The 24,753-nt window shown below is 39.9% G+C and overlaps 2 protein-coding genes across 8 annotated transcripts in view; both read right to left on the bottom strand.

The window, feature by feature from the left end:
- The window catches only part of tmem258 (transmembrane protein 258), a 4,662-nt gene extending 3,519 nt beyond the window's left edge, over window positions 1-1,143 (bottom strand). The window contains exons 1-2 of the mRNA XM_017405575.3: window positions 984-1,143; window positions 579-688 (exon numbers count right to left, since the gene is read on the bottom strand). Coding sequence (XP_017261064.1) covers window positions 579-688; window positions 984-986 — 113 coding nt within the window. The 5' untranslated portion in view covers window positions 987-1,143. The remainder of the gene's footprint in view (window positions 1-578; window positions 689-983) is intronic.
- A 234-nt stretch (window positions 1,144-1,377) lies between these two features.
- myrf (myelin regulatory factor) overlaps window positions 1,378-24,753 on the bottom strand; it is a 24,731-nt gene continuing 1,355 nt past the window's right edge. The window contains exons 2-27 of one of the 7 annotated variants that reach the window (XM_037978364.1): window positions 15,957-16,047; window positions 15,563-15,820; window positions 15,018-15,079; window positions 13,630-13,852; window positions 12,108-12,205; window positions 11,816-11,930; window positions 10,911-11,106; window positions 9,285-9,361; window positions 9,092-9,202; window positions 8,888-8,993; window positions 8,055-8,255; window positions 7,512-7,620; window positions 7,239-7,348; window positions 6,992-7,152; window positions 6,820-6,892; window positions 6,643-6,725; window positions 6,475-6,543; window positions 6,296-6,379; window positions 6,040-6,107; window positions 5,840-5,935; window positions 5,514-5,744; window positions 5,249-5,339; window positions 4,878-4,940; window positions 4,086-4,191; window positions 3,923-3,997; window positions 1,378-3,775 (exon numbers count right to left, since the gene is read on the bottom strand). In XM_037978364.1, coding sequence (XP_037834292.1) covers window positions 3,695-3,775; window positions 3,923-3,997; window positions 4,086-4,191; window positions 4,878-4,940; window positions 5,249-5,339; window positions 5,514-5,744; window positions 5,840-5,935; window positions 6,040-6,107; window positions 6,296-6,379; window positions 6,475-6,543; window positions 6,643-6,725; window positions 6,820-6,892; window positions 6,992-7,152; window positions 7,239-7,348; window positions 7,512-7,620; window positions 8,055-8,255; window positions 8,888-8,993; window positions 9,092-9,202; window positions 9,285-9,361; window positions 10,911-11,106; window positions 11,816-11,930; window positions 12,108-12,205; window positions 13,630-13,852; window positions 15,018-15,079; window positions 15,563-15,820; window positions 15,957-16,047 — 3,038 coding nt within the window. In that variant the 3' untranslated portion in view covers window positions 1,378-3,694. Of the gene's footprint in view, window positions 3,776-3,922; window positions 3,998-4,085; window positions 4,192-4,877; window positions 4,941-5,248; window positions 5,340-5,513; window positions 5,745-5,839; window positions 5,936-6,039; window positions 6,108-6,295; window positions 6,380-6,474; window positions 6,544-6,642; window positions 6,726-6,819; window positions 6,893-6,991; window positions 7,153-7,238; window positions 7,349-7,511; window positions 7,621-8,054; window positions 8,256-8,887; window positions 8,994-9,091; window positions 9,203-9,284; window positions 9,362-10,910; window positions 11,107-11,815; window positions 11,931-12,107; window positions 12,209-13,629; window positions 13,853-15,017; window positions 15,080-15,562; window positions 15,821-15,956; window positions 16,048-24,753 lie in introns of all 7 variants that reach the window. The other 6 variants (XM_037978365.1, XM_017406137.3, XM_017406140.3 and 3 more) reach the window with 6 other exon arrangements.

Raw genomic sequence — 24,753 nt, 5'->3', positions numbered from 1 at the left:
ATATGTTAAGGCCTCCAAATAGCCATTTTATTTTGGGTACAAATAATAATAAACAGTAGAGATACAATAGGCCTTCGCAGCCGCTGTCGCTGCTCGGGCCTAATAAAGAAGCATATATTTAATTAATGTTAGCATCTTGTCCACTAAATAAATTCAAAACAATAAAGACAGACAGCTGTTGTATTTACATGTTTATAACGCAAACCTAATGCAATATTTTCATACTTTATTTAAATCTGAATAACCTGGTGGTTTGTTAGATTTGTTTCTTTCTTGCGGACACCATAAAACCTGTCTTTAGTTGTGCTGCAGGTCTCAAAGCACTCTGGTGTAAAAAGAGTGTGCGTGTAGCAGATCGCAGCTGTTGTCAGCAGAAATGAGAAGCTTCAGCTTGTGCTCTGATAAGTCAATCAGCTCCTGTGTAAATGTTGGGTTTGCTCACAGGATGTATAAATGACAACATCCAAAAGTAATATAGCCCCAAAACAAGTGCGCAGGTTCATTCAGCAGTAGCTCTCTGCCACCCACAGTGACTGTCCTCCATATAACTGCGAGCCAGGGAAGAAATTAAAGGATACACGAAGAACCAGGCGGTGAAGAACATCCCGATGGCCAGCAGGACCACGGTGAGGTGGGGGAACACCGCAGGGTTCACCGGGCTGGTGTATCTGGTCATGGCCTCCAGTTCCTGCAGTCACAGCAAACAGGCATCTTTAGCTTTAGGAAACCTAAACTGCATCCGTTTATTGTCATAAACCAGTCCGTGGCTTTGATTTAGCGTAGCAAATAAATCGGTTACGGTTCATAATTCGCGAGTGGCTTCTTTAGACGAGTGAAAATCACAAAGGGACGTTCATCTGTCCGCCGGCACTCTTTCACCCACAAAACCCCGCTTTCCATGTGCAATTCGCCACTTATAGATAACCCCACTAATACATATCAAAACTGGAGTTACATTAAATAAGTGCGAGTCACGCTTTTACCATTTTGTAAAGAAGAAAGTCGTCCGCAGATACACGTCCCAGATGAGAAGGCCACGTACTGATTACTACTTCCTGGTTTCCGCTTGACGCACGGCTGACGTTGGGATACTGGGGGATTTCAACCCTCAGCTTTGCCTTTCAGGGAAATCTGATCTTTTATTGATGGCGTACATATCTCTTTAAAACTCATTTTGATGTACGCTCTATCCCTATTTTTGTTTTGTCAATAACAGCCTTACAAAGCAGCATAGCTTGCGCTGTGATGAGCTATTTTTATTTCTAGACTAAACTAAGGGTAAAAATAACCCAGATGACTCACGTCTTCGAGAACTCCTAAAACCTCTACTGCCATCTAGCGGACTGACTGAACAATAGCTTAAAAATGACGAATTCAGGCAGAGCAATAAACACTTTATTTACTGCATGCAATCATAGTATTACAGCACATTTTCTGACCAAAGTTTTAGAAATTTAATCTTAAATTGGCTCATAAAGTAGTGATATTAATGTAACCAATGAGTTTTAAGCTCATGTTATTTTTATTTTTCAAATTGAGATAAAATTACAAATGTGCATCTAGGTGTTCTCTCTTGTTTATCAATTATTTATTGACTCACAAAGCTAAAAGTTAATACATTATTGATACAAAAAATAAAATAAAATAAACAATAGAAGCAAAATTATAGAGGACATCAGATAACAAGGAGGTACAAAACAAAACAATAAGGTAACAGTAAATGGAGTTCTACCAGGATATCTGACACCAGTTTGATGCACTGGATAAAGCAAAAGCGGTTTGTATATACAAGTGAATAAAAGTGCAACAGTGATTTTTTTTATGCTAGCTGGTGCATTTTAAATAAGCAAAAGTAGTACACAATACTCACATGAGTAGACTAAAAGCTGGTCTTCACTTCATCTTATTTCTGTAATCTTTGATGGCTATTTTTCCTCTTTATTGGTAATGTTTATTTGAGTTACATTGTTCTATTTTCATTTATTCTCTAAACAAAGGCACACGTGGAATACAGATTTATTACAAATTTCCATTCATGCATATTGTCTAATGTTAAAGAGAATGCCTCTGGAACAGGAACAGATCATACAAAATAGAAAACATTATATATTTCAGTTATATTAAAAGTGTTATCATTGCATAGTCTTAGTCTTATAGGCACAAGGAAAGATAAAAACAAATGTCAAGAAAAATATATGAAAGAATACTGTATATCCAGTGTAAAATTTTCATGTTTATCTTTGAATTATTTTCGTTCCTCTCAGCTTTGTGATGCAGACCCTAAAATACAGATCCTCCCTCTAAGCTGTGATGCATCGTTTTAGAGCAATGATTGGGCATGCACCTGAAATGACGCCACTTCATGAAATACCAGCATTGTCCAGTTAACAGAACACAGTGTAAGCTATTCCAGTGCTTCTTGAAATATTGTCAGTGTAAGACTTTCCACTAAGAGAGGTCAGCCATCAACTCATTTGTTTCCTGTTCACTCATCCAGTCTTAAAGTGATAGTTCAGACCTTTTTAAATGGGGTTCTGTGGAGAGGTTAATGTCCTACCTGTTCTAAGGCCACAACAAAAGTGGATCGCTGTCAACCTCAAACAACTCCAATTCCAAAAGTTTCATTCAAGCTCATGGGAGCACTTTTGAAAACGTTTCCGTTTACATTTTGTGATACACGGACATTTACATGACATTTTATCTGCAAGCGCAGACAGCATAGCAGCAGCTAGCTGGAGCATTTCCTGAAAGAATACCTTAATATTGCTGCTGGATTAACAGTGTAATTCAAAATAACAGTGGTGTAAGATAATATAAAAAAACATTTGCATGAACCTCTATACATTTATTGAGAAAAATCAAACTATTTATCCAAAACTGAGGCAGTTCAAAGCGCTATTTAATGTTAACGGGTAAGATATTAATTGTTCATAACCTTTCCACAGAACCCCATTTTAAAAGATTTGAACTATCCCCTTAACATATGTTTTCCAGTGATTCCACTAATTGGGTTGGAGTCAGGGGTGTTCATGCTTCCAGTAAGCCTTCCCGTGAGGAGCAGTTTTTAATAATGTTTTATTCAGTGTCTCAACTCTACCTTGTAGTTGCATGACGATACAGCAGACAGTGGAACTGCCTGCAGCATCTTCAACCAAAACTCCACTGCAGTGTTTGCCAGTGTGGACTACTGAGGTGTATTTAATATGAAAGGCACATGGCAGGAGCCAGTAATCTCTTCTCAGTGTATAAAACTATGACAAGTACGGATGTAGACACTGGTTCCATGGGCACCCAGATTCATAGTATTACAGATTAAAATGAAAGTGTTTGCAGTCAACATTGACAGCATCTTAGCCTAGAAAGTAATAATGGCTTATATTACAGTTGGAAGACATAGTGATCAAGAAAGGCAACTATAGATATATGAACATCGCTTTTACAGTTGCAGTTAACAGAGTCAACTGCAGTAATCTGAAATATTTCAGTGTTATAATCCAGTGACGACAGGAAAAAGAGATGTCCTGCTGCAATTAGGTGGGCACGGTGTGTACATTTGCTCTTTAAGGAAAAAAAATTAAAATAATGAACAATAATGAGACAAAAACCTCAACCCATCACAACACTATACAACTGGGAACGCATCTGGGAAATATACAAAGAAGTATGAAGATGCCGGGAAGCACCATCCTCCTCCTCACACACAGCTGCTTTGAATAACAAAATGGTAGTCAGAGTACGGCGACGGTTTTCCTTCTGTGGCACAAGTCACCTCACTCTGTCGACAAAAACACGAACAGAAAGCGTTAAAATCAAACACTTTGACTAAACACGATCCTAAAATCACCCTCACTGAATCAAAGAAGATGGATGTCATCCGCAGGGTCAAAAAGAGGCTCAGATTCTGAAAACTAAATTTACTCACAGACTGAGAGACTCGGAAGCGGTAGGTGATGTCCTGGAAGGTCGATGCGGACACTGACCAAAGATGATGAGTCCCCTTGGAAAGAAGCAAGAGCAATAAAATAGTCATAATCAAATAATAACTACAAAAAAGGTAACATGCTGATCATTTACTTTATTTGTACCTTTGCTGATGAACTCTGTCCAGTGTGGAGCTCGGTCTCTTTGTGGCTGAAACACAAACGTCCTCTGGTCGCTCCGCACTGTTGAACCCACACACTGTTTGTAGATCTGGAAGACAACAGTCCAAATTGTTTGGGCAATATTTTCAATATTTTTGAATATGTTTAATTTGTAGTTCCTTAAGACCAATTCAAATGTGTTCATTGATTGTTTTCTTCGTTATAGAGGATGAAACGTACAATTACTAGTGTTAAACATACAGTTTTGCAGCCTGCTTGACTCCTCCCGAATAAGACAGCAATTCAATCAAATGAACTAAAATGAGCCGTTTTAAAATGAGCTCCGTTGCAAGTACAATTTGTATGGTTCTGTTCAGGAAACTGGAAATTCATTTCTGGTAAGGGGTAACTGAACATCATTTCAAACACACACAAGCAACAACAAAAAATTAAGCTTTGTGAAAATATCGAGTAAATAAGCACACTTTTATTTCATTAGCTGTAGTTTAAAAAAAAAAAGAAATAAGCAGTAACTTAAATATTCTGTTGTCCATTTTAAAACTACAACATGTTGTGGTAAAAGAAGTGGGCGTTACTGATCAAATGTTAATGTAAGAGAAGGACAAATCACATTTTGCATCAATAAATGAAACAAGCTTTGCTTAATTTCAGATTAAATGCACTGAAATAATTTTAGTTTAATTATGGCAGCCATGTCGTCATTAAAAATAAAGATACTTGCACATAGCATAAAGCGATGCGATCTGCTCTAAGTACAGACATGTTTATACTTACATCATGAGTAAAGTAATTTGAGAGGTGGAGACATTTCTTTGTCTTTGAAGTGAAACAGTGTAGCTGGAATTGGCACAAAGAAAATGTGCATCAACATACAGCAACATACCAAAAAATGACACTGTTTTGCATAAAAGAGATAGCAGTGTGAAGCTTTGTACACATTGACATTTAATGTTTGATGAAATGAATGAAAGATTAAATGAAATGAGGGCACCAGCACCCCGCTCCTCCCTCCCAGTAGGGCTGACACTTGGCAGAAAGGCACCAAGAAGCTATATTTGGTTAGATGAAACTATTAATTTCAGTCTTCTTTTTCTTGCTTTCTTTTTTACTAACAACTCAGAATGATAGTAGATCTAGTCATGTACCTGCAGGTCTCTGTTGTTGCACAACTATGTGCAGTAATTTCTTGGTTTGTCTCCACAATTCGAACACTTGAGAGTAAGGGAGCAGCTGTTCCTGCAAAAGACAACAAATCAGCTGCATTACGAGCACCCAACCATTGGTATTTCTTTACTTTTGTACACTAAATAGACAAACTTTATTTGCTATCATGAAACAAACCGTTTTTTTCACTGTTTCATGCTGCATATATTGCATGTACATATAGATATGTGCATATATATGTGTAACCTTTTGCATGTAGGCTGCGTTGTCTGCGTGGCACAGGCTGCTGTCCCTGCGGCAGACGGTTGGTGGTTCCGGCTCCTTCTGGGTCTGCAGAGACCGGCCTCTTGGACTTGGCAAAGTACATGGGTGCGGAGGTGTGACTGAGGCGGTTTCTGTTGTGGCCATCTTTGTCCATGGGCCTGGACTTGGCCTTCTTGTTGATGGTGCCTGGTGTGGGAACCAGGCTACTTAAACCTGCAGAAGACAAACAGTTCGTCTGAAGCGCCTGATTACGCCGAAAAAGAAGCCAAACATGCAGATTTATTTAGATTTTTTTTTTTCATTTTTACCTGGAGTTGTTTGGTTGTTGTTCAGTGTCAGGATAGATGCTGATTGGTTGTTTACAGCTGTGGTTGAACAGCAAGCTACCGGAGAACAACATCTCACTATGTCAAAATTATATATTATATTAATTTTGTAATTGCTGGGATTTTTAAAACTATCCAAAAGAAACTTTTGATCCTACAGGTAACTCCGGACCTCCACTCACCTGGTGGAGACGGGGTAGAGAGCGGAGTGTACGGATTCTTGCGAGATGATCCCAGTGCAGCTCTCGACCTGCGCCGAACAAATGACCAAACAGGAGATGAAGATCGCACGTTGATGCATTTTATTTCATTTCAGTGTGCTTACATATGTAGCTCATGATCCAATTTCAGACAGAACAGAAAGAAAAGACTCAAATGAGAAATTTAAAACAGGAAAACATTCACAGAAACAGAGGAAGACTGGAGCTGACGGAGTACCATTTGCAGACAGGAGGACAGACAGTGACAGTGGCAGTGAAGATGGGCATCCAAGAGATGTAGAGCACACAGGAAGGAACACAGCTACAGGAAGCAGGGGCAGATTGTGGAGGATTATTGGAAGGTTGGAAATGGATTACTTTCACAGTTATCTTCTCTGCACCTGTGAAAGCACATACCCATCTTTTTCTGTGATGTCTCCTCTATGGTGAAGAGTGAGCACGTACAGCACTGACATCGAAATGACGCTGCGGACAGTAAAAAAAAAAAAAAACAGGCAAGACTTTGTCATCATTCATCCCCACGACGAGATGTAGCAGGTTTCACCCTCTCACAAAAACACATACCTGAAGGCCATGACAATGACCAGAGCCAGGATGGTCCCCTGCATGAACCTCTGACTGATGCAGCCTTGATCCAAAGGCGAGCTCTGCAACAGGAAAAAAAACACACACAGTGTCATCTGGACACCCTGCAATTTTCTAACTTATTACACTTTTTAAAAAGAAAGCAGCACCACAAACCTTGCTCCCAGACTTGACTGTCTTTTTCTTGTGCGGGCCGCTTCCCGTTCTGCTGAAGTAGCTTCCTGATTGGCTAAAAAGACAAGAAAAGCAAAAGCAGTTTGTCACTACGATTGCCTTCATTTAAAAAAATGCTCTCGTAATCAGATGGGGTGTCTGCTTGTTTTCTCACCTCACCGTGCCTCCGCTCACGGTGCTCTTCATGCTGTCGAGGCGACGCAGCTTGGCCAGTTTGCGGCTCCAGCGCTCCAGTTCGTCTATGCGAGTCTCCAGGTTGTCCGTCAGCTTGCAGAGCTCCTTCACAGCTCCGACATTCTCCATGAAGATGCGCTCCTTTGAGGCCAGAGGATTCAGTCAGTAGAGTATTTCAAAGCTGTGATCCTTGCATAAAACAGTGCACACGTGAGCGCGCCAATAACCTTATTGATGACTAAGAGGTTGGGAATGGTGTCTCCGTTGGCACACACCACATCACCCCCTTCCTTCACTGCTTCAGGCAAGATTTGTTGAACTTCCTGAGCAATCACACCTGCGGAAGGACACGTCGAGTGTAGACGCACACAAGAGATACAGTAAATGTTTGCCTATCCACATAACGAGTGGCAGATAAAGCACTGACACATAATATGCAGAGTTCAAAGATTCCATGTTTGGATCTGAGTTTAAACAGAGGTTATATGTGAAGCATTTACCAGTCTCTGCAGTGTTCTCTATGCCCACAGTGGCAGCAAACTCAGGCTTGTATTGATAGTGGACCAGCCTCATCTGAGAGATTCGCTTTAAATTGTCTGTGGTGTTGACCTAATGACAGAGGGACACAAAACACACCTCAGCGCAAAAAATGTGACAAAAATGTGGCATTACGTACCGCTGTAACACCAAGGTCATTCATCCGATGTCTAAAACGTAAGTTAAAACGAAATCTGAAAAACATTTAAACTGGATTTACAACTGAAAACAAAGAAAGGCAGCGTCTTAAAATGTGGAATCAGGATTTTTGACTTTGAACGTGATGCCAATGTCTCTGAAACATTGGGATAAAGACCAAAAATAACTCAAAAATTTGTGTAATGCTAATGAAAATAGCTGTCTTGGTATTGTACATGGCAATTAAACCTTTTAGAGGGTCATGACAAAAAACAATTAGGTGCACAGTTATAGAGCTGTACCACAATCCAGTTATATAGGCACTAAAGGTCTCTGACTCACACACATAATCACACACAAATCCTCACCTCCTGGACATTTTCTTTTGCCCTGATGTCAGACGGATGGACCAGGGAGCCCATGACCTTAAGGTTGCCGTGGACAACGAGGGCCTCGTCAGGGCGGTCGGTGTTGATGCCGACTCGGCCGTGATGGTACACGGAGTCTGGCAGCTGCCCACGCTGCCACAGCACCTCGTTGTCGCTTTCAAACTGGCCTGGGTTGGATGCCTAACACACAGAACCAAAGAGGAAGGTGCACATAGAGTCTGATTCACATATTAAAACATAATACCAAAATACATGTTCAAAATAACAGTTTGAAGGCATTGAAATGTCTACATGTTTGCTTTCTTGCCAGGAAGTTAGGAAAAGACTGGTTCCATCTTCTGATAAAAGAGCTACTGCATCACGAATACACTTTGGTTTTTAAATTGCTCAGCAAGCAGAGCATAGAAAAACGTATTTTTCCAGAGAATAACTAGTTCAAAAGACTTAACTTTTATTTTTGTTTCTTCCAATTGTATTAAACAAACATGAGCCAATCTTCTCAACTGTCCGCAAGAAAGCAAATTTTGTCAGTTTTTACTAAGAAACCGCCAACTAAGATGAGGTCTGCTGAAAGAAAATACTCTTAAAACATGTAAGTGATTATGTAGCAATCAAAATTGCAGTTATGCTGTATACATATACATATATATTTATAATACCATCACTGCCTAGCAGGAAGCTTTTTGTCTTAAAGTTTAGGCAAGTAAATGTAAAAATAATGGATAGGATGAGATTAGAACAGCTTGTACGGCCGATGAAAAGAAAAGTGTCACATTCACACAGGATATGATTGTTGTAGGAAGGGGACAGACATGGCCAGACGTTACCCTGACGATGATCCTCTCCGACACATGAGCAGCCACAGTGAAGCTCTGACTGTGGGACTGTGCGTGCAGCGCCACCACCAGCATGAAATACCTGCGGAGGTCAACCGATTGGGATTAGATGTGCAAACTGCATGTGACCAAAATGTTGATTTTGTTTTATGTTTATTTCTTTTATGGCGCATCCGTCACCTCTGGTCTGGGTTGGGTTTGCCCTTCTTCCTCATGTTGTTTGCTGTGGTCTCGCTGAAGTGGAGCCGTCCCACTGTGACTTTCGTGACCTGCTCTGGCGGCAACGTGACACTGGGGGAGGCGAAACCCATAATTACATAATGAAATACAGCTCCGTTTCGAATTTATTTGGTTTCTTGGTCATTTAACTAACAGAACTGGCTTGAAGGGCCTCTTGCTGCGGTCAGACTGTGACTGCTCCACACTGATGGACTGATTCATGGCTTCCACCTGCCAACGAAGAGCAAAAACAACACATACATGTACTAAATACACTTGAACGCTAACAATCACCACAGCTAGCCACAACACTACTACATCTGTCTCCACACTAAGAGCACAGATGAGACGTTTGAATATTTTGACCTTGTTATTATTTCTATACACATTTCCAACCACAAACCGTCCAATTTTAAATGTCGTTTTTGTTTAACAGTTGCAGAAATGTGTTTGAGTAATGATAAATCGTTGAGCTTTAATTTAATTATTATAAAACTACAGGGTGATTATGTTGTGCAGAACTGCATAGAAGCGTCTTTACCTAAAGTAAAGTGTGTGATATTTAACAGATATTAACTCACTAATAAAGCAGATAGGAGAACAGAGTTTAAGTTCAAATCGTTAAAGATGCAAAACCATTTTTATGTCATTTTTTTGCTTGTTGGAAAAGGAAGGACAGAAACAAATAGGACTGTACCTCACTATATCACATAAAAGGGTTGTTACATAACCAGTTGGTGTAGCAAAAAACCCAAAAAGTGAATAATGATCCCAAAGATGTTGAATGTCAGAACAGTCTCTGTACGTCCTTGTGGTGCGAAGCCTGTGCCCGACGCTCCCGTAATTCCCAACTTAGCTCTTTTCCGTAAAAAAAAGGTAATTCTCCACCGTGACTTGTGTTTAAGTGTTTACTTAAACAAAATGAAACAGGTACAAAAAATGCAGACAAGCAAAATGACTAGTAAACTGAATAAGCTAAGTAAACGGAGGTCAAAAGACTGTTGGGCTTCACTCCAACATGTATACGATCTATATTTTTCATCGCAGCGCCACCCACAGGACAAACATAAAAATGCTAATCTCAAACCAAGTTCCATACAAAAGAAAATAACTTAAATTATACATGTAACCATCACAAAACTTAGTTTAGGCTCTTACAGTCTCTATCCTCTCATTCAAGAACACCCTAAAACCTCTACATTTATTTATTGAAATTCAAATAAAAACAGGGGAAATACATGACACGGTATTACCTGCTAACCGTTGTTCAGAATATTGGTCTTTTAGCCACATGTTCATGTGCAAACCCAGACCCTGGTGATTGTCTGCACATGAATTTACCCACAACATTTTGGATTGACTGATATCATTACGTTCATTAATAATAACAGGTAAGTGCGGTTTACCCTTACCACTATGTGGCTTTTGTTCATTTTCTTTTCCTACTTTTGTCATTTTTGTATTTTGATGTTTTGCTGTATTTCTTTGGTCAGTTTTGTCTTCTGCTTACCTACACACACCTGGTTCTCATTAACCGATCTGCATACCTGCTCGCAATCTGTAATTATCTTCTGACAGTAAATATCGTCCTTAATTTTGAGTGATCTTTGTCTGTCCTGGTGTATTTCAGTTGTTTCTAGTTTTTGTAAAGTATTAAAACTTGTTAACCCAGGGAACAAAGGGCTTATGTTTCCACAAGCTTCCTGTCTTCAGCCATCATCCACTTCCACAACATTTCCAAATCAAGCCTCGTACATGAAACGTAGGTTCCCTCCTTTACCTTTACTCCGTGAAGCTTGAGGTAGAAGCAGTCGATGGGCTGCAGGCCTTCATTCGTCTTGATGTACTTGGGATCTCCGAGCATCCCGATGTAGACCGTGACCTGGAAGTGGTTCTTCTTCTGGCAAACAAACGCATCGTCAGCCAAGGAGAAGTTGAAGCCTTTGTCAGCGTCAACACGGTAGGTTGGCATTGGACTAGAGACGGAAGAAGACATAATGACATGATCTTAAAAGGAATATACATATCCTCAGATTTGTTATTAGGAGTTGTCCTCAGTTCACACAATGTAGTAAAGAAAGACACATGAAGATGGTAAAACATTTGTTTCTTCTGTTAAATGTTGGCCAATAACACTGTTGTCCACGTTTTCGTTAAAACCTCTTTAAAGTTTTACAGAGGAACATGTGAGCCCCTAAAACAAAGTTATTTTCAAACAATTAGATAAATGAGAACTTTCCTTTTCACTGAAGTGTGGTTTGGTGTGTTAAGCGTTGCAATGGTCAACCAGGTGGTTTTGATAACATATCTGAAAGGTCGTGAGTTCATTTTAACCTTCCTCCCTATCTATTTTGGCACTGCAAAAGCACAAAAAGGTGCTCACTAATTTTTTTTCCTCCTTTACCCTCTCCTCACGTTTTCTCTCTAAGTCGAAACCCTGCCCTTGTTCACTCCCCCATACATCTCACTGCTGAGGAATTTTTTAGAACTCCACATCTCGGCTATTCCTTTTTCCATCCCTGCTGTAGACTTTGTTGAGTTATGCATTTGTTCGATTAAAACTCAGTTTATTTTTGACTCTGTGGGTTGTTTACGGTTTGTTTGCTTTCAAAAACGTGCAGATATGCAAAAAAAATAAAACAAACAAATCAATAAAACAAACAAAAAAAAGGACAATCCACCCACAGCTCTTTGCAGTTGACGTCATATAGCAGCGTCCACTTGTTCTGCTGGTGAGGTTGCCACTTTATGCACTGATAGTTCGGGTCCAGGTAGGTGTTGTCTGCATCCTGCATTATACCTGTGACAAACAGTTTTTGTTTGTTTTTTTAAAAAAAGATACTGTTAAAATGAGAAAACCAAATGTGGAAAAAAAAAACTGCTCTGTTCTGCAGGTCTTTATCTGTGTTAAGAGTTAGTAAGAGCAGGTGAGCGGGAGGTAGAGAGGGTGAGGAGGGGAAGAAAGATGCCTGCCTACCTGGTTCTTGTTTGATGATACCTGTGAGGATTTGGGAATTCAAGGTGCTGTTGGGAGAGTCGGAGTGCTTCCTCTTCTTCGCCTGATGAACAGGGATGCTGCTGTAAAAGAAAAAAAAGGAAACCCAGTCAAAGGCAATAAAACTGACAACCATCATCACCACTGATTTTTAGTCCAAACTTATGGCAAGCCATTAAAGCATTTATTCAAAATCCTTAATATCAAGTGCCTTTTTCCTCTACTGCTTTTTGTCAGCTTGTGGCACTTTTGTCCAAATAGTCAGCCAAAGGACTGTATTGGTAGCCAAAAAGTCTCATCTTGTTGTTTTTTAACACATTAGGTGACAACTGAACCAAACTAGTAGATGAGTGTGTCATACTAGTTCACTAGTTGGCATCAAAAACTCAAACATGTTCACCATAGTCAATAGAAATCCTGGCCACTAGTACTAATATCCATCTATTAGCTTTAGCAGCTTGTTTTTGTTTAGGTCGTGGACAGCTGGTGCCTATCTCCAGTGGTCATTCAACGAGAGGCGGGTGGACACCTTGGACATGCCACACAGAGACGAATGAAGACAGACAACTATTTGCACTCACAGGGACAATTTAGTGTAGCTAATTAATCTAACATGCATGCCTTTGGACTGTGGAATGAAACTACACTACTCCATGCATAAAAGGCCAGAGCTGGGAGTTGAACCTGTGACCTTCTAACTGCAAGGAGACGGTCCTAGCCAGCCATACCACCATGCAGCATAGTACTCTGTGTGCTAAATAGTCAGCTAGCAAAACTAAAAGTGCTTACTAGTTAAAACCTTTTTGGCAATCCCAGTTAGCTAGTGCATCCAAAATGTTTACTAGTTAACTAGTGAGGGTCAAAATTAGTTTCATTAATCAACAAGTGAATATTTTGAGCCTTTCTCAACCTCCAGCTGAGGGCCGAGTCGCCCATCAGCTTGGTTCTACGGGAGGCTTCTTCCTGTTAAAAAGGACTCATTCCTCTCCACTGTCGTCCATCACTTTGCACATGTTCAGGACGGAGGATTGCATTCAAAGTGAAGATTTGATGCAATGTGCTTGTTTCCTTAAATAGGCAACCTTTTACTAATTGGTATTATATAAAACCTGAATCTGAATATAACTGACTGAATGCAACTTGATTCGGGTCTGTTTTGAACTGAACAAGACTGAATGTTATTTGATAAATTTGGACTTTCACAGAGCCCTGAGATGTCCTTTGTTGTGAATCGACACAATATAAATAAACTGAATTTAAAAACACAACAAGTTGAGACTTTGGAGCTGCTAGTTTTGGTTGAGTAGTACTCAAGTGTTTGGACAAAAGTGCCACTAGTTGGTTAAAAAAAGTGTTACTAGTAAGAGTGTCAACTAGTGTACCTAGATGTTGAACTAGTGGGACCAAACTTGTAGAGGAAAATGACACCTGATATCAGCAACATCAAATGAAATGGTCGCCAAACCACCGGACCACCTCACTCTGGTGCGTCTTCATGACTCACTCTTGTCCCTGAGGATGCTGCAGCAGCTGATGGAGCATCTGCGTCTGCTGCACGTCTGCGCTGCCACTCGTGACTGGTCCAATCGGATACTGCGATATCATGGGCTCAGGCTTCAGGTACATGTCCCGATGCATGCTGTGATAGTGGCCATGAGGCGGGAGGGGTGGAGTTGGAGCCATGTGACACATGTTCTCTGGTGTCATGGTCCTGATCATGTGAGGGTCTGAAAGAAGAGTGGAGAAAAGCGTTCTCCAGCAGTCCCTTTCTTTTCTTTTTCTGCTTTTCCTGCTCAGTGTTATTGTTGTGATTCATGCTGCTTTATTTTCACTTTTTCGCAACCATGAATAATGATATTTTTCATTCTGTCACAGTGGATGAAAGCCCATCGGATAACATTACATCATTTCAGATCCTCTTATTGGGCAACACAAGTATGTGACTGTCAAGAATCACTTCACTGTTCTCTCTTTGTTTTTTGAAACAAACCCAATGAGCACCAGTTTCCTCAAATAATGTTATCCAAAGTTTAATTTGCATCACATTGCATTACAATACATTCATGCAGCAGAAACACTGGCTGAAAAAGTTTAAGTTCTTAAAGCTAGAAGTAGAAAAAGGCTAGCTAAAAGCCAAAAATAATAAGACACTAGCCAAATTGGCAAAAAAACTAGATAAAAGCTAAAAGTGGCAAAAGGTTGGCTAAAAGCTAAATGTAGCAAAAGGCTAGATAAAAGTAGCAGACCAGTAGCTTAAATGAGCAAAACATATGATAAAATTAGGAAAACTGTGGCTAGCTAAAAGGACCAAAATGGTAGCTGAAAGCAGCAGAATGATGACCTAAAAATTTAAATAGAAAAGCAGTAGCTAAATGCTAAAAAGACACAAGAAAACCAAAATAGCACGTATGTTAAAGGATATTGTAAATAGAACAATACTTTTGAAGGAATTAAAGACATCTCAATGTATTTCTGTGGGGAAAATATTTGTAAATAAAGTTAAATATACTGAAAAGTATAAACGTTCATAGAACCCATCTCCTGATGGAGCTTTGATATCGATGAGTTTTGATATTTGAACGACTAAAATAATTTAAAGTTTGCAGAAGTAGTTACATTGCAAAAACCATATTAAAAAAAAACAATAGTAAATGGTGAATCAACAAATATGTTATCATATAATATTTTGTTAACCTTTCAATTGTCTTTACGCTCCTGTCAAACTGCCAGAAGATGAATAAGTGATACAGGACTGATTTAAGCTGTGAGTCATAGACATCGTAGCTAACTCAGTGTTCTTTTAAAAAAGACAAAGCACAATTTTATTAAGCACATTTCATTGTTTTTTCTTTTTGTCTTTTTTAAGGGAAACTAAAGTGATGAGTTACTTACCATTCACCTGTTGGGGAGAATATGGCTCGGAGCAGGAGTCTGGTGGGGATTCAGGGAGCGTCCTAGAAGTAATGAAAAAGGAAAAACAGAGAGCAGTAAACGTTACACTCATAAACACAAAACTAATAGTCTTGAAACCACAATGTTCTATAAAATACCATGCTTTAAACCCTTCAGTATTTATATTTGTCTGTTTCTAAACTTCATGAATAACTCTCCCTTGGGATCGCAAAAATTTCAGATGTTCTTGGGATTGTGGGCGTCGGATTTTCTTTGGAAAATGTAATATGATTCTACGTCTCCGTGCGTTTCAGTCCCCCTCCCCCCTACAGTATCAACCAGTGTTCGCTTTATCTGCACAAATGAAGCCTAATCAAGAATAAACTGAACCTGAAAATGGCTGCGCGTCTGTTTTCTGTCATACAGAGTCAACACAATCCTATGCTACAACTGAACATCTTGACCAGTCTTAATAAACAACTTCTTTCTTTCTTTTAAAAATTTATTTCTACAATTAATCATTAATCTAGTGCTACTGTGCTCACCCTGGAGCGTAATGGCCCCTGTGCTCTGGTTTGATGTGAGCTTGCTGCTGCTGTCCCAGGCAGGGGTAACCGTGTCGAAGGCCCACAGATGGACCTGGGGGGTAGGAGTTCTGACAGCTAGAGGGCCCAGGTGGAGGGGCTCCTTGACGTAGTGGAATAGGGGGGCTCACACCACAAGCCAGTCCTCCAGAGGAAGACACTCCTGCCTGAGGAGATGAGTAATTTGGTCCTGGTGTGCTGTGGACCTCTGAGAAACAGCTGGAAAGAGGGGGGAAAAAAATAAGAAGAAAGAAAGAAGGGATTAGCCTTATCAGAAAAAACAAATTCCTTTGTAACGACATGATGTGGTTTGGTTGTTTTGACGTTGCTGGGCTGGCCTGGAGTCCCTACTGACATGTCAGCGCTATCGTCCTCCTTGCTGATGTACTCTTCCAGAATACTGGTGTCGATGTTGGCTGGCTCCAGAGAACTGGTAATATCATGACCTGCGATGAAGGGAGGGTTGGGAACATGGAGGAGGGTGGAGGGGTGGAGGGGTGGAGAGCATCTGGGGATTAGCAACAGGAATCTTTCAGCAGCTCTGCGAGCACAGTGCCACAGGAGCCTCTGATTTCCACACAAGCCGGTGTTGCAACAACCCTCTTGAGCTCGGAATAAAATCTTTCCGTAAAAAACACGGCTTGTTGACCGCAGCGTAGTAAGGTAATTACATTAACAGTGGCGTCATCCTGAACACGCGATAAAAAATTTTTGCTAAAAGAAGAGCTGCAATTGGCTGACAGAGAATTTAAAATTCAAGCTTTCAGGAGCGATTATTAGCGGAAGGATGAGGTTATTCTGATGATTCAGCACACATTTAACTAGATTTACTTCCGCTGCATTTTCCCTGTAAAAACCAGAGGAACGGATAACAAAATATCTCCTGAACCACCAGACACATTTTAATGAATCTTGTAGAAAATAATCATTGGATGTTCCTTTACTTTTGGAGTCAACATGATTCAATATGACTGCCACTGTCAACTGACCTTAAAAAGCACAAAAATGACTCCAACTCAATCAGCTGTACAGATACTGACCTAACATTTGATGTGGTAGTAGCTGAGACCAATCCCCAACAGATATTCTGAGCACCAGCTGACTGTGCTACATCATCTTCGTCCCCTGGATGGATTTTAATGAAAGTCTAAGAAAATAGTCCTATGATGGACATCTACAACTGATTAACTTTTGGAGTTACCTCAATTCAAGATGGCTGTCACAGCCGTACGACCTTAGAGAACACAAAAATGGCTATAACTCGGTCAATTTTGCAGATTTTGAGCTAAAATTTGACATGGTAGTAGCTGAGAGTCATTCCCAACATCCACTCTGAGTGCGAGGTATTGCGATGTCACTTTAAGTTGAGAATAATGTTTTTTTTTCAAGGTTAGACCAAACCGGCTACATCTCCATCATTTCTCACAGTAAGATGATTTTATTTAAAAGCAATATCCATTCCTTCAAGGAATGCTAGGTTTTTATTTACTGAAATAATTAAATTATTTTAATTAACTTATTCTAAAATATATATTTTAGTTACTTTTTTATACAAGTCCAACTTTTTATACCTAAACCCGTGGGTCATTTTCTGCTCTTTGAAAAGCAAAGCCTCACAAATCCCAAACATATGACTTCACTTAATCTTACTTACACCTGCTTACTTCTGTGTAGATTTTTTGTTTGTTTTTGTTTTAAAAAACGAGAGTACAGAGTAAATTTAATTCAAATATTGGGAGATATTTTCTTCAAAGTTGCGTCAGGATCCAAAGTACTGCGGCTGGAAACATTAAAAGAGAGAACAGAAGAACAGAGGGAGAAGTAGAAAAGTACAAGAACTTGTTGTATGGTGGGTGGGCGGGCATCTCCGCTTTTTTAAGCCCCAGTCCCTCCTAACACACACACACACACCATGCACACTTACTCAGTCTTCCCCTGATAGATTAAGACGATGGGAATGTGAGGAATTTTTGTGTTAGCATTAGAAAATATTTCACCTTTTCCCCCTTTAAAAAACAAAACCCAAAAAAACTCCCCTGCTAACTGCCATCCGAAGCGTCACTCAGTGTTATTAATGTCACAGTTTCTCTTAACGTCCTCCGTTAGTTTTCTACTGTTTGCTTTTAAAGGTAACTAATTTATCACACGATCTTACAGAGAACGTTTCGTTTGCCCCGTCCAAGCGCACAGTTCACAGAGGACAGCAAGATAAACACGAACGTCTTGTAACTTGCAGCCATCAAACCCACAAATCCAAACCTCTTGTCCCGAACTAATTAAATAAGATTTACTGTTTAACATGATAAATTCTTATGCTGCCACTTTTAACACAGTCTTCCTCCGCTGAATGTAAACAGCTGGTTAACGTCTCATGAAGCATGGCAGGGCAGGAGTAAAAAAAGGGGAAAAAAAGGATGGTTTCTCTTAAATGAGATCCAGATGTGCACCCCACCCAAAGAGGCAGTAAATTTAGGCTGGCAGGCCTGATAAGAGAAAATAAAGCGAGCTGGGGAAAGAGGAGGTAAGATGGATGGGGGGGACATGGGGAGAGAAAGGTAAAATGAAAGTTTGTTGTTTGAGGACGGGAGTTACGAGAAACAGAGGGGGAAACTATGACTCAGTCAAGACAACAGACTCCGTGTCCAAGAAGGATGCCCGGATTTAAGTGTCTCATGTTAAAAAGCACAGTCTTCCCCTGTAATAACTAGCTGTCGCACACTGCCATGAAAGGCGGGGGATCATGTAACTGCATGTGCCCGTAAGTATGTGGAAATGCATGTTTATTTGTCTGTTAGTAAAATATCTCATGAACCACTGATTGGATTTGAATAAAACTCTCAGAAAGTCATCACTGGTTATACATCTAAACTGATTCAGAGTCAAGATGGGCGCCACACACAGCAGACCAAGGCAACACAAACATGGCCACAACTCAGTCAGTTTTACAAATACTGAGCTAAGGTTGTATGTGGTATTAGTAGTAGTAGCTGAGAGTCATCCCCAACACATACTCAGAGTGTTAACAGACAGCGAACGGTGTTTATTTAAAATCGGCATGGAAGCTGCTTTCATTAGTACCAGATAATACTGCGCACCACACAATGTTTCACTCAGAATCATCCATGGGACTGCAGAACTACAAGAATAAGCTAATTTTAAAGTTTACTGAAGACACGGTGCTGTTTTATCTTTCCTCATATTTATTAGAACTGTTCGTGCTACCGAACTGAACATTTTCAAACAAATTAAATTGAGGCTGAGTGAACATGCTGGCACAGCTTGAGTATTGACGAGGAAGCGAATACCATCAGAAACAACACCCTGAAAGAAATTATTTAAATCTTCAATGACTCGTTTTTGTGAGAACTTGTATCAAAATCCTATAACACAATAATGGCACATAGTATCTTCACTGTTCTACTTAAGGCAACAAACAGACCCTATTTTTTTGGTGTTTTTCGTCCATTTCGCAAAATACATAAAATCCTTTTTGTAGCTTTGCTTTGCTCTTTTAACACTGTTAAATAGTTTTAATCTTTATTTTCTGTTGGACTTATAGTGAATTTATATAAACAGCAGATGATTATTGTCACATAAGTGAACTAGAACTATTATTTTTTGGCAGCTGAAGCACTTTCACAACATTTATAAAAGGCAATGTCTCCTTGAAGTTATTTGCTTTTGGTCCATTTTTTATTTTTTTCTATTAAATTACAAACTGAATTTTTAAATCTCCTCCTCTCTGCTTGGAATTAATTGCAAATCCTCCTCATTGAGTCAAGATGGCTGCCACAGCTAATCAGCCTTAGCTAGCACAAAAATGTTGATAACTCAGACAATTTTACAGATATTGAGTTAAAGTTTTGAATAATAAAACTCCTGAAATTCAGTTATGGGTTTTGTTTTAGGTGTGCCAACCCAAGATTAACAGTGGCCTCTATCTGGCAACCCTTAAAACTGAAAAAAACCCAAACATTTATCATATTACTCCATGTAACCTCTGATAAACTTTATTTTGTTCTATCACATTGCATGTAGAGTTAATAGTCTAGTTTATGGAGAGCCCAATTAGGGACTTTTAATTACTGTGTGGAGAAATAAAGTCAGCATTAAAAGTCAAAATCAGATATCAGATCACACAATTTCTAGCTCACCGTGAGAGGGAGTGGTGAGCTGAACCTAACTGTGCACGTGCCTGCCGTGCACGCAAATCAAAAATGTATAAAACCCAAACTGGATTTGGTTCAGCTGTGAGTCCAATCCCGCTTACTTAAAGACTGAACTCCAGCCTGAAAACCCACACGGCTCGGCAAATTCACAATTCGGCCACACTGTTTACCTTTTCAGCCACTATCTGACTAGCAAGAGCAATAAAAACACACAAAAGAAGTTGTATTTCTGTTATTTTCGCTCAGGTGACGATAAGGAGAACCATAAATCAGGCAGCTGTAAACTCCAAATCACTGAATCATCCTAACTGTGAACTGAATGTGTAGATTTCCCTGTTCCTCCATGTTTTTCTCTGTCCAGCTGTGCTCCGAGAGGAACAGTGAAATGATTGTCAGTTCCACTTCGATACACAGTTGCCTTTGGAGAGATTAAGGGGTTGCGAGTGGAGCGTGTGCGTCCGTGCGCGCACGAGCGTGCGTGCGTTACGCCACCGTTTCAATGGCTCGGTTGTCGCACAGAGGACGCGCTGTGTGAGCTCTTATTAAACATGATTTGACTGATATCATTCAGGAAAACGCACAGCTTTACCTTGGTTAACAGCGTTCTGTGTGTGCAGAACTCGTGTGGCTCCGGCTCTTTGTGTTTTCTGCTGGACACGATCCTCACATATGATGGGATGTATGGATCTGTCCTCAGTGCCTCTACTGTAAACATACTGAGCTGCCTTTCAGTGCACTGTATCCACTATCAGTGGATTTCTTTTTGTCCTGAAAGCAAACCCCCTCCTCAGTAGTTTTTCCTCCTTATTTGATATCCAAACTGAGGCTTCTGAGGACATCATGTGCTCAGATTTCAAAAACCATTTAAGGGTATTTGACATCATCTTCTTTCAGAATCCGTAAGCTAGTTTTAGTCCAACAAAACTATTTTTGCAGATTTTTTTTTCTGGTTTATCTAATTATCACTTGTTGCAGAATAATGATGGCGGGCGATCATGTTTTCGCCTGAATATGTCCGTGTTTGTCTGTCTGTTAGCAAAATATCTCATGAACAATTGAATATTTTTAATGAAACATGCAGAAAATAATCATTGGATGTACATCTATAACTGAATGATGGCTGTCACAGCCAATTAACCTTAAAAAATACAAAAAAAGGCTACAACTCAATCCAGATATGGACCTAAAATTTGGCGTAGTAGGAGCTGAGGATGATCTCTAACATGGATTTTGAGCACTTACAGATTGTGCAGTTCCTTTGTTTAAAATTCCAACTTTGCCTATCTGTTAGAAACAAAATCTTATGGACCACTGGATGGATTGTAATGAAACTTTAATGTAATAATCACTGGAAATACCACTAAAACTGCTTAACATTTGGAGCCAATCCAATTCAAAATGGCTTTGTGGCTCTGTCATGTAAGGCGAAGGGGGATATGCATTCCTTCAAGAATTAAAAACGCTATAAATGAGATCTGAATGCATGTGTTACTAGTTAACACCTTTCGTGTAAGTGAACTGAAAGTGAACAGCATCAGTCTAAAATGAACTTGGCTTGGCTGAACGCTTCTGAAAATGATTTACATTAACACAAAACTCGCTGAGTCATAATTTATATGGGGTAAAAAAAAAAAAAGTCTTTTGACTAATATGTAAAAACTTGTATTTTGTGTCTAGTTTATTCAGGCTCTGTTGGATTAAATCTTCAAATAATAAGAGTTTTAATCAACTTCTTCCTTTTTGTCACATCAAACCCAACACAAGTGCCGATTGTTCCCACAGCGACAATTAATGACACAAACAAAAACAAGAAGAACATTTAAACTGGACTGGACAAAACCTAGGATTTCAGTCTTTTCCCTTTGGTTCCAAGACAGAGTTATACAATATAAACCACGCTGCGTCTCACCTTGATAAGCAATTTAAACAAAAAAAGAAAACAAACACTATTAAGCGTTAACTAAAAAAAGTTCTAATCTACACAAGCAGAGCAGACAGAGTACCTGGACGTAGCCAAAGCATGATGAAGTTCTTGAGATGACAACACCTGAAACAAAAGATGAAGAGGAGCAATTCCTGTCTGTTTCTCACATGTTTTCCACAATCCGGAGCTGCACGACTTTGTTCTGCAGAGCCGAGAGCTGCAGGTCCGTGTGACAAATGCGAGTGTGTATGTATGTCATTTTGTGCGTTCCCATGTGCTAAAGAGCTTGTGTTTATGTGTGAGAGGTCGGTTTAACGGGGATTATTTCCCCAGTCATGGGAAAGGGCTGTACCAGGCTGCCACACACAGTCCTCGTCGCACACAAGCACTGGTCCCACCGGCGGACCTGGCTCAGGGAGATTACGGGAGAAACAAAAGTGTCGGACCAGGAGGCAGAGAGAAATGTGGCAAATGTGAGACTTAGCGCTACACATTCAAAGAAGAGGGTTTTATTGTGGTTTTTAAAAGGCTCTAATAGACTCAGGAGAGAAGAGGAGGAAAAACGTAAGATGCAAACAGTCGAGCGACATGTTGGAAATGATGATTAAAAACAACTTCAATGCTGATTCAGCTCAGATTTAAGGATTTTTGTGAGTTTTGACATCAATTGTTGCTGGTAACTGCTCATAAAATACACATTTAAAGGGATAGTTTAGATCCTTTGAGGTGAGGTTCTGCAGAAAGGTTATGAACAATCAATATCTTACCTGTAACAGCTTCATTTTGGACAAAACAGAGTTATATCTGAACGCATCGATGAGCTAATAGCAGGTCTGAACGCAGCCACGACCAAAGTGGATTTAAATATTTCTAATTTTTCAAATATTTCATTTATGCAAAATACTATTTTTTTAAAGCTTTACATTGCTTCCTATGTTACATTACGTTGCTTATTTACACTTTCAGTGGCTTCCAACTGAAATATTTGTGTATATTTAAATCTGGCAGAAGTGTAAAGGTAAAAAAAAGGAGTTTGCATTAACAACTGAATATTTTGAGATTGGAGGTGTTTTAAGACAACAGCAATCCACTTTGGTCTTGACTCGTCAATCCGATTGGAGTTAAACTTCAAACCGAGGTCGATCAGAGTGCTATCTACAACAGATAAGATATTCATTGTTCATAACCTTTCCTCAGTACCCCAATTAAAAAGATAATTATCCCCTTTAGATACACACGAAGAGCGAAACATTTTACCCAAAATTTGCCTCCCGCCCAGGATCAACCTGTAAAAGTCAAGTTTATCCAGAGCGATCGGCCCGCCACCTGAGGATTACTCAGACTGCGGCGAGAGATGAGGCACAGCAGAGCTCGGGTAAAAAGCCTGGCTGCTCAAAAACAATGCACTCCTCCAGCAGCAACTTTCTGCCGAGCCCATAAATCAGAGGAACCTTGTCCTCTTCGCGCAGGTTTTCCATGATGGACCACAGAAATCACATCCATTACTCACAACCGTGGGAGGAGAGCGGCGGGAGGAATTTTCATATAGCTCTTCAGCTGATGGTCATTTAAATCATGGACAATGTGCACAAAGAACACACTTGCTGCTGGTCACCATCATCAGCTCATAATATCCTAACTAGAAGTGTGGATTACCTTTAAAGCAGCAGTCATTTGTGATGGCGAAGCTTATAGATTTTGCAAGTAAATTGATGCTGTATAATGTTTCAACTTTATCTTTTTTTTCAAGTCAAGATTCTGACCACGATTTTAGACCAATTGTATAACAGAGTTTAAATCAACCAGCACTTCTTTTGTGTCTTTTTTGCCATAAACACAACTGAGAATGGAACTGATAAGGACTACGGCTGCGAGGGTAGCCTCTGAAAACCGCAAAGAAAGGGGTCTGAATCAGTGTTTATGAAAAAGGACTGAAAGATGCCACAAACTGAATTATGATGCCGCTGTGATTCTTTCTTTGTGATTATTTGTCATCCGAGTGAGTCAGGAATAAAAAATTTAAAAAAAAGAAGGTCAAGTTTTGAGAGGAATTCTCCACCTCTCCACCCCGATTCTGCAGAATCTCACCTCCTCACCCCGTCTGCTCACTGTCACCCTAATGGAGTCAGAGAGAGCCAGCGCGAGAGGCCAAAGACCTGAAGAGAAACACCAGTCTCACCTCATCGTGTTTTAACAGCCACCAGGACTATGTCAGGAATGTACATTAACGTATACATATTTCACTAAAACACCCTTTTTTCCAGAGCTGAAAATCCATCATAGTGCCGTGTCTTAAAGAACGAGCGTGTTTCTTTCAGGGGAGATGATGAACACGTCCTTCTTAAATCGACTGTTCACCGTCCAATACGTAAAGACTTAGTGATATCACTTTGTGTCGCCAATAGAAGGTAGCTCTACTGCAATCCTGAGCTCGTGATAAGGCAAATTATCTAACTAAAGGGGTTAGTTAAGATAAAAATGAGCACCTACTGCGTGCCTCTCATGGACAAGTTGACATTTCAGTCCAAGCAAGTGTGGCTAAAATAAAGCCAATAAAGCAAGAACATCTCTTTTCCTCCCAAAGCAAAGAATGTAAACACAGTAAATTCCTGTCAGAGCTCAGAGGAGCCTCTGACAGTCATGGATGGTTGTGTGTATTTTAAGTCAGGAGTCAGTGTTTAAAGTGCTAAGTCTTATATGTGCTCCTCACACCTTTTGGTAAATGAAAGACGAAAAAAAGGCAGAAATGAATTTTAAATTTAACAGCATTGTGCTCAGAAATCCTTTCATGATGCGCTGGGATTAGTGTGACGTGTGGTGGCAAATATACAGCAGGAGCAGGCAGTCTGAAATCTCATAAATACTCAAATTGTGACTGGATAAATTCAATACCGAAAACTATATAAATACGTTATTTAAAAAAAGACGACAAATCTGAGACAAAATGTATGAAAACTACCCTAATAAGAAGATATTTAGGACCCTTGTGTTTAGGACCCTTGTGCCATTTATCTTGACTTGAATTCCTACACCTATAACCCCACCTAGCCCCCCCCCCC

This window comes from Kryptolebias marmoratus, linkage group LG11 (assembly GCF_001649575.2).
Source record: "Kryptolebias marmoratus isolate JLee-2015 linkage group LG11, ASM164957v2, whole genome shotgun sequence".
In the NCBI taxonomy this organism is placed as follows: Eukaryota; Metazoa; Chordata; class Actinopteri; order Cyprinodontiformes; family Rivulidae; genus Kryptolebias; species Kryptolebias marmoratus.
The sequence above is the reverse complement of the archived record's forward strand: the minus strand, read 5'-3'. Positions and strand labels throughout refer to the sequence as shown.